The sequence below is a fragment of the Opisthorchis viverrini genome (genome assembly GCF_000715545.1).
Source record: "Opisthorchis viverrini unplaced genomic scaffold opera_v5_312, whole genome shotgun sequence".
Lineage (NCBI taxonomy): Eukaryota > Metazoa > Platyhelminthes > Trematoda > Opisthorchiida > Opisthorchiidae > Opisthorchis > Opisthorchis viverrini.
Window position 1 is genome coordinate 507,351 of NW_008751970.1, and position 9,944 is coordinate 517,294.

General features: G+C 45.0%; 1 protein-coding gene across 1 annotated transcript in view; it reads left to right on the plus strand.

Annotated features, from left to right (window-relative positions):
* Positions 1-3,951: 3,951 nt before the first annotated feature.
* The window catches only part of T265_14984 (hypothetical protein), a gene marked incomplete at both ends in the record, with an annotated part of 54,597 nt that continues 48,604 nt past the window's right edge, over positions 3,952-9,944 (plus strand). Inside the window, 4 exons of the mRNA XM_009176080.1 lie at positions 3,952-5,088; positions 6,076-6,755; positions 6,820-7,503; positions 9,341-9,387. Of these exons, the coding sequence (XP_009174344.1) occupies positions 3,965-5,088; positions 6,076-6,755; positions 6,820-7,503; positions 9,341-9,387 (2,535 nt within the window). The remainder of the gene's footprint in view (positions 5,089-6,075; positions 6,756-6,819; positions 7,504-9,340; positions 9,388-9,944) is intronic.

A 9,944-nucleotide genomic window follows, 5' to 3' on the forward strand; every position in this document is an offset into this window, starting at 1 on the left:
TCGACGTGCTAGTTCGCTAAGTCATCGATCTCCGTGCTCAGTCTTCCAATCTCAGTGTTCCAACTGGACAACCCAATCAAAAGTCGAATCGCAGTCAACATTTCTGCCAAACTCTTCATCCGTTCAGCTTTCCAATCGCAGGGTACACAGTGGCACTCTGCGTGCCCCTACACCTACATTTGGACTCACCTCCCATCCATCCCAAATGCCTCAGTCAGACCTGTTTCTGGCTGCACAGTCCAAGTGTGCACAACAGTTCCCTACAGGCACTCAGTGTGTATCCATGAAAGGATCAACTGCCGGGCGCAGTGAAACCACTCCCACGTTGGTCAATATGCCACCCCAGATGTTACAACATTTTAAGCAGCAGCCTCACGCTGGTGATTCGCAAACAGACTTTGCAAGTGGTTCCAGTATAAAGCATTCAAATGCTCCGAAACCCCCCCTGACAAACACTAAAGAGTCGTCTGGAAAATCCAAACACACTCTAAAGAAGCGATCAAAAACGCCCACAGGATATCGTGAAGCCTCTGCAGACTCTGTGATTCAGGAACACAGTAAATTGAAACAGCGCAAGACTACTACTATCACGGATTATGTTAGTAAGCCCCCTGGAAACGAAATTCATAGAGTCCGAAATCGGTCTGAAGTAACTTCGTGCGCAAGCGATCATAATGATTCAGTAAAGAACCAAACTCAGTATTCCTTGCGTGAGAATCTCAAGAAATCTCAGGGTAATCATCAGAGTGGTCCAGGACGACAAAGTATTTTTGGCAGCAGAAATAGCGAGCCACGTACTATGCCTCACTATTCTCAACCAATCAGTCCATTTGCTCCAAACAGTCAATCTACCACACCTCAACGTTCTAGTCCAGTCTTGTTGCAATATGCACCCCATGGACCAGTTACTCCTAATCAAACGTCATCTGGATGTCTGATTGGGAAGACCACAAGCCCACCAATTTTGACCTGCAGCCAGATTCCCTCGCCAATGCAAAACCACCCACCCAACTCATGCTACGCATCACAGTCTGTATACCAATGCCCCTCAACACGTGCGGATCTGAAAACTCCCACAAGAAGCTTGAGACACCCAAATTACTTGGACCATATGCCCGCTGGAATCCCGTCTCTCTTCACTCCTCGTTCAACCTCCTTACCCGTATCAAGACTACCACCGAAACAAACAAGCATGGATGAGATTAGTAGTTTGGTACAGACGCACTTCAATACTGATTCAGCTACACCATCCTCTACCAAGCTAGCCACTTTGACTAGCTCTAACTCCGCCAACTCCAGTCTGTCTACAGCCGATGAGAAAACATACTTTGATAGCGGTATTTCGTCCTCGTCCTACTCTAAAGACAGCGTGTGCACCTCACCCATGGAAGTGCCAACACAGCCTAACACCTTAGCAAGAGAACTTGGCGTCTCTCTTCAAGAATGCCCAGCAAACCGACCAAACTTGCCGAAAGCTGTCGCTGAAACAACCATATCCAAGCATACTGAAAGGCAAAGTTGTTTTAGGGCCAAGTCCACCGAGCCGGCCATAATCATTGGCAGCCAGTTCCGCTTGCCTGAACAACGCTGTCAGCCTCGAACACCAACCTCACCAACGTCCTTACCAGCACACAGTCCTTATGGTCAAATAGGTGAAAAATCAAAGCAGATTAGCCGCCAACGAGCGCGAGAACTGTACAGTTTGGTCAAAAGTAGAGATGAGCCAAAGAATACACATCACGGTAACCGACTTTATACGGTATATTCCGAGGCCGATCAACGCCCGCTAGATGTAAAGCCTCCCACGATGACTTCCCCTACTAGGCCGCACACTTTGACAACACAAGGAAATGCGTGTGCATTCACTGTGAACACACACACTCCCACTAAACAGTTAGCCTGTCAAAATTACAACAAGCCACAGTGCCCTGTTTCAGGGACCTCGACAGAAATGAATGTGTCCGTCGAAAGTGGGTCAACAGCTCGTTCTGGTGAACGCGAAGAGCCAAACTGGGATGAATCCGCTCCAAACTGCAGACTGCATACTTCCACGTTCCAGCTGAGTTTACGTGAATCCCCGGCGACTGATATACCACTTCACACATCACTGGTATACAGTTCGATAAATAAACTATCTCAGTGGAATCCTACCCTTCCAGAAAATGCGGAAGACGACGTCAACTGGAAACAACAGACCAGGCAAGTATAATAGACTACATGGATTCTGTCGTTTGCTGATTTTCATTCTCCAGGCGCGAACACTGAAAATAAGTGGTACCCAACGTTAGTGGAAGATACCGGCCACCGTCTTCTCTGAGTGAAATAAGAAGGCCATATGCCTTTTATGCTCACTTGGTACACCCTCTAACACATGAACAACTTAGCTTGAGATAGATTTATACTTAAAGTGCAAACTTACCGGTCAGAAGGTCCCTGACTGGAACCCAACTCCGGCAATTCGACTGGTCCTGTCTAGGTTTGAGCAACCTGGCAGTAGTTCAGCCCTCGTGGCATGGCAACTACGCAGCGAAAAGTTGTTACAGTTAGTCCCTTCACCTCACCTGAAAACAGAACCATGGTCTCAAATATGAGACTCGTAAGGGTGTTTACATCATGTGAAATGACCGTCGATTATCTTCACTTTTACAGAGAAACCATAACCTCACCGAGTTACGGTCATTTCCTTCAAACTCATGCAGCTTGTTTCAAAAGTATGACCCAGTAATTAGAAAATCAGTTCATAGACCCTGATGAATGTGTGACTATGTCAGGAAACGTGAAATCTCACGATAATTTCGAGGCCTTCTGGTAGCAACAAGGGAACAACCTCCAGAAAGCGCTAGATGTCTCATATGATTGGTTTTCTTTTCTGCTTTTATTTTATCTACCAATCTCGCGGGTTCACTCAACGACAAAATTCACATACTGTCTTGTTCAACTTTGGAAGTTGGAATATAATTTGATTTCTGTTACGCAGTGCCATTATGGACAAAGTAGCCTTTTCAGAGGAATATACTTGCAGCTGGTGACCTCTCCTAATTTAGAATAAAAACACCTTTTACAGCAAGACTAAGAACTTCTTTTCATAAAGGAAACTATTCACAAGGTTGCTGAAAACTCTTCGACAGCCCACGACCGGTTTCGCCGATCTTCAGGTAGGCGCAGTCCCCAAGTTTCCGTCAACTGTATGTTCTACTTGAACCCAAATAGGACTGTTTTCGAGAAGTACACTCATTTGCAAATCAATTTGGTTTTCACGAGTGACTCAACTGAATCTCTCGTTTATGATATTCCGCAACTGAATGTGCTGCAGCCTTATGTTTCCAGAAATTACAGTATATTTTCATAAAGAAAAATATCATATCGAGACATTCAGTTAGGTTACTCTTGAAAACCAAATTGATTTGCAAACGAGTGTATTTCTCGAAGATTAAGAACCGTTTATTTGTATTCTCGCACTATTTGTTGAATTTATCTCGAACTACCTCCTGTCAACGGGTTCAGATAAGAAATCGCTGAAAAACTCATCACAATATTCCCCTTTCCAGGAGATTTTAGAAACAGTGTGATAAAAAGCCCCACTGTTTGGAGTTACCAACGATCCTTCCAGCTCTTCTGCGATTTGCCGTTCATTAGTATGCGTTGTTCTGACCACTATTCCTTAATAGCATTCGCACTGTCCCCTTTATAAGCTTGAGCTGTGCGGTGAGCAATTCGTAGGCCTACTTTGTTGCGAAAAGCCAATTAATAAGATGTTGCAATGCACAGGGATTATGACACTCGGTGAGGGTGGATCAACAATCTGGTAATTCTGAACATTTCCATGCGCTTGGTCCCCGACATTAGTGACAGAATCGCTATTTTGTTCAAGAAGGCGTCCTAATAAGTGCACTGTTCTCAGTTGAGATTGCTGGATTTATGCCTTTTTCCGGATTATTTTTTTTTCGGTAGCGATCTGAATTCAATGGCTGCCTTGATGAAACCCATATGCAGCACAGAGACTTTGGTACAGCATTATTCCACAGGAGACGCAGAGCCCAAACTGACCAACAGCGCATCACTTACTAGCCCGTCTGTACCTTCTTCGGATAGCTTGGAAAATCCATCAACTGCGAAGCACCCATGTTTGAGGGAGAACAAAGCACATGAAGATAGCAGCAAGGTTGGCTTACTCTGCTTAGGCTCCGACTGTTCAGATCCGGAACAGCTCCTGTCTTCTTTATCCAAGCTAACTCTAGATGCAAACGACAAAAGTAACTTCTGGGATGAGAAATATTGTTTCTCGGATGTCGAGAGTGAGTACGCCGCACTGGAACTTCTCGTTCCATTTGGGAACTCTTTGGTAGATCCTGGCACTCTTAAAAAGCGTCCAACCCCGAACCTGCTTTTGCGTCCTCGAACAACTTCAGAACATCAGCCATCGGCAACCCTGGAAGAACGTCGTTCGAATGATGCTGAAACACCGCAAACCGGTAACATATCATCTAGGCCTAGACCCTCCACAGCCCTAGGTGGGTTTATTGATCGCCGGGCTAATGATAATCCGTTCACCCATTCTTCATCGAATGGGAGACTACCGGTCGCCTCGGTAGCCCCAATTATGGCTACGGATAGACAAATTCGAGCATCCAGTGCGTCGCTGAATCCCGCTTGTGCGCACGACGCCAGCAAATCCACAAACTGTGTAACGAACAATGCAGGCGATCGAGATCAGAAACCCGACAACGGATTGGATAAGCATCTACATCTGGGATTAGACGGACCGTTTTGCTTTGAAGATGCTAGGCGTTCTCGATTTAAGGGTGTGCAAGGTCCTGCAACTGCGATCTTAGGCGAAAAACTAGTCAGAGGCAGTGGTTTGACTGGGAGTTTAGACATGTCATTACATAAGCCAAACGTGCTTGACCACATTAAACTACCTTATCCAAAATCAGCCATTCAGGCATATCCATCATCCCTGGCACAGTCACCAGGACATGCAGTTCGTTTGAGCCTATCGAATTATGCACTGCAACATAACGACCACGGAATGATGACCAACGGAATTCAACAATGTGCGGGGGAAGCTACGGTTGGAGAAACGACCCAGTATGGTGAGTTTCTATCGGTAATGAGGCACTTGTTCGTACCATATTTTTCGTGCAGGATTCACTGAATTTATCCCATTTGAAACGGGGGAAATTTTCATGGCTTTGATCATCCTCACTCTCTCACTGGCCCCATTTCTTTACAAGGTTTAGAAAAGTTGCCTTTTTCATGAAAAAGTTATCGGTCACCTGTGTTTTGCTCTAAGTTTAGAGGTTGAAACTCTGAAGTGTGCTGTAAAATGACCAGAACTGGATGCCTATCCCCATTTGAGCGCACAGAAGTAGGTCTTTATTCTTCGCACTCCAGCGATGCATGTAATCTTGAGGGTCCAGAGTATTTAAGAGCTATCCCACGCGACCTGGCCACATTGAACCGACTCAAGATGTTCTCACAACGTCTGACCAGATGCTCTATCCTACAAACTATCAGAATAGTTATTCTGGCAAGCTCTTAACCCATCTCCTTGGTAAGAACCGTTTATTTGTATTCTCGCACTATTTGTTGAATTTATCTCGAACTACCTCCTGTCAACGGGTTCAGATAAGAAATCGCTGAAAAACTCATCACAATATTCCCCTTTCCAGGAGATTTTAGAAACAGTGTGATAAAAAGCCCCACTGTTTGGAGTTACCAACGATCCTTCCAGCTCTTCTGCGATTTGCCGTTCATTAGTATGCGTTGTTCTCACCACTATTCCTTAATAGCATTCGCACTGTCCCCTTTATAAGCTTGAGCTGTGCGGTGAGCAATTCGTAGGCCTACTTTGTTGCGAAAAGCCAATTAATAAGATGTTGCAATGCACAGGGATTATGACACTCGGTGAGGGTGGATCAACAATCTGGTAATTCTGAACATTTCCATGCGCTTGGTCCCCGACATTAGTGACAGAATCGCTATTTTGTTCAAGAAGGCGTCCTAATAAGTGCACTGTTCTCAGTTGAGATTGCTGGATTTATGCCTTTTTCCGGATTATTTTTTTTTCGGTAGCGATCTGAATTCAATGGCTGCCTTGATGAAACCCATATGCAGCACAGAGACTTTGGTACAGCATTATTCCACAGGAGACGCAGAGCCCAAACTGACCAACAGCGCATCACTTACTAGCCCGTCTGTACCTTCTTCGGATAGCTTGGAAAATCCATCAACTGCGAAGCACCCATGTTTGAGGGAGAACAAAGCACATGAAGATAGCAGCAAGGTTGGCTTACTCTGCTTAGGCTCCGACTGTTCAGATCCGGAACAGCTCCTGTCTTCTTTATCCAAGCTAACTCTAGATGCAAACGACAAAAGTAACTTCTGGGATGAGAAATATTGTTTCTCGGATGTCGAGAGTGAGTACGCCGCACTGGAACTTCTCGTTCCATTTGGGAACTCTTTGGTAGATCCTGGCACTCTTAAAAAGCGTCCAACCCCAAACCTACTTTTGCGTCCTCGAACAACGTCAGAACATCAGCCATCAGCAACCCTGGAAGAACGTCGTTCAAATGATGCCGAAACACCGCAAACCGGTGACATATCATCTAGGCCTAGACCTTCCACAGCCCTAGGTGGGTTTATTGATCGCCGGGCTAATGATAATCCGTTCACCCATTCTTCGTCGAATGGGAGACTACCGGTCGCCTCGGTAGCCCCAATTATGGCTACGGGTAGACAAATTCGAGCATCCAGTGCGTCGCTGAATCCCGCTTGTGCGCACGACGAACCTGCTTTTGCGTCCTCGAACAACTTCAGAACATCAGCCATCGGCAACCCTGGAAGAACGTCGTTCGAATGATGCTGAAACACCGCAAACCGGTAACATATCATCTAGGCCTAGACCCTCCACAGCCCTAGGTGGGTTTATTGATCGCCGGGCTAATGATAATCCGTTCACCCATTCTTCATCGAATGGGAGACTACCGGTCGCCTCGGTAGCCAGCCCTATGGCTACGGATAGACAAATTCGAGCATCCAGTGCGTCGCTGAATCCCGCTTGTGCGCACGACGCCAGCAAATCCACAAACTGTGTAACGAACAATGCAGGCGATCGAGATCAGAAACCCGACAACGGATTGGATAAGCATCTACATCTGGGATTAGACGGACCGTTTTGCTTTGAAGATGCTAGGCGTTCTCGATTTAAGGGTGTGCAAGGTCCTGCAACTGCGATCTTAGGCGAAAAACTAGTCAGAGGCAGTGGTTTGACTGGGAGTTTAGACATGTCATTACATAAGCCAAACGTGCTTGACCACATTAAACTACCTTATCCAAAATCAGCCATTCAGGCATATCCATCATCCCTGGCACAGTCACCAGGACATGCAGTTCGTTTGAGCCTATCGAATTATGCACTGCAACATAACGACCACGGAATGATGACCAACGGAATTCAACAATATGCGGGGGAAGCTACGGTTGAAGAAACGACCCAGTATGGTGAGTTTCTATCGGTAATGAGGCACTTGTTCGTACCATATTTTTCATACAGGATTCACTGAATTTATCCCATTTGAAACGGGGGAAATTTTCATGGCTTTGATCATCCTCACTCTCTCACTGGCCCCATTTCTTTACAAGGTTTAGAAAAGTTGCCTTTTTCATGAAAAAGTTATCGGTCACCTGTGTTTTGCTCTAAGTTTAGAGGTTGAAACTCTGAAGTGTGCTGTAAAATGACCAGAACTGGATGCCTATCCCCATTTGAGCGCACAGAAGTAGGTCTTTATTCTTCGCACTCCAGCGATGCATGTAATCTTGAGGGTCCGGAGTATTTAAGAGCTATCCCACGCGACCTGGCCACACTGAACCGACTCAAGATGTTTTCACAACGTCTGACCAGATGCTCTATCCTACAAACTATCAGAACAGTTATTCTGGCAAGCTCTTAACCCATCTCCTTGGGTAAAATAAATCAATGGCACTTAGAAATCCTCATTAGATGACAATACACAGATGGGGTCTTATCATTATTGTCCGGATGACGCCATGCACCAGGGGTACGGAATGACAGGTCACCCCTTCCGAATTTAAATGACCCTCCCCAAGCAAAAAATTCTTGATCACAGATCAACAATTCCTTATTTGACTGGAAAGGCCTTCCAGGGGCAATGATGTAGCACAGCAACCATGTCTGGATGGTAATTCGGAGTAAGACAGCTGGGCCTAGGATTCGTCTTGGCGGCGTCACAACCAAGGAAGGGTTTTAGTATCATTTGGTTGAAATTGATATATTATTGGTCTAAACTCCAATCGTACATTTTAGACCCGATCGCTATATTCTTTTTCATGTGACAAAGACTGAGACCGTGTTTAGCCCTAGTGGGCATGGTACCGCACCATTGCTGGGGTTCGAAATTCGGGTACTTGCACAAAACAACTGTCGATGCTTTGGGAACAAACATGGAGGAATTCCGTACCGACGTATATCGATTATGGCGATATTTGAAGTCGGGTTTTTTCCAACCCCGTTTAACTGGAATGGGTAGATCTAACTAATTCACGAGGAAGAAGACGAAGCAAATGTAGCGGATCATTGTTCCAGTTAGCGCATCTCTGGTTTAAAGCCACTCTTGATGTGGTGAACACGATCCATACTATTTACGACCCCCATCATTTGCAGAATGAGCTGGCTTTGGTGTGAGACTTGACTGAAAATATCTTTTGTAGGGCTTTTCAGCCGACTGTTACCGACAGGTTACCTCGAAGTTCACGATAGCCAACATTCAAGATACTGCATTTTTTCTTAAAGATCATCTTATGTCCGACCAAAGCTCGACGGAAGCCTGTCCGCTCCTTCATTAGTAGTTGTTTTACCATGTTTCCCAAAATTACTTTCAAATTAAGTATCATTATATACCAATTGAAGCCATTTGTTGAAAGTTCACTCACTACCATGATCGTAGAGGCACTTCAAAGGATACTGCTCAATGTGTGTACAATGCGATGTCCCCATGAAAACTATGGGTTGATTTTTTGGACAGTGGTCATCTATAGACCCCTAATCCTATCAGTCTATGATAAGTTCTATTTATTCTACACGCTGCGTTTGAGTGGCCGTAAAATTAGCTGGAATTCTATCTTCATCTCACGAACGCATATCTGATGTTATACTAGTGTCTACATCAGGCGAAGTTGATTCACGTATGCAGACACAGTGTTGTACCTGGTCAACAGTACAGCCCGAACAGATAATTCTCGTAACCCGATTGAGATGATTAATTTTGATCATCATTCATAAGTTAATTTGGAATAAAAATCATCTAAATTCACTTTTCAGCGGATTCTGTGAACTCTGGAAGCTCCCTCGTGCAGCAGCAAGGGCAGGTAGGTTTCACTTTTGACGTGCTTACTCCGGGTCATAACACCATATTCGTAGTCCACTGCCTACATCATTAAAATATTGAGTTGCCTTCTAAGTGAACAGTTGGCAAGACTTCCACCCACTGGATTAAGCTTCTTAGTGCGATTTCCAAAGCATTTACGTCAGAATGTAGTAGTTACTGTAACGGGCAAAGTAAATCGGTGTGATTTGACTGATTCACCTGCGAACATTTGATTCCTGGCTCTCACCTTCAGCTTTCAAACAAAAGAGGTAGTCCTGATTGCAGAAATGACGAAAGAACACGGGATTAAGCAAGTAAATTAATGAATTAGTAACTGAGAAGGCTGTTCTTAAAATTCTTAAGTTGACACCCAGTAAAAGCGTACGACAAAGTCATTTCTTCGGCAGCGTTTTTCAAGTTTTCCCCTTGTTTAAAAAAAGCGTATAGCTGGCTAAAAATTAACAGTAGGAATGGGAAAAGCTCCGCCCCAGGCACGGATCTTCCAAAACAGGGACTAAAATACGAACTTCTGAAGCTTGTTTCTCAGTACGCATTGTT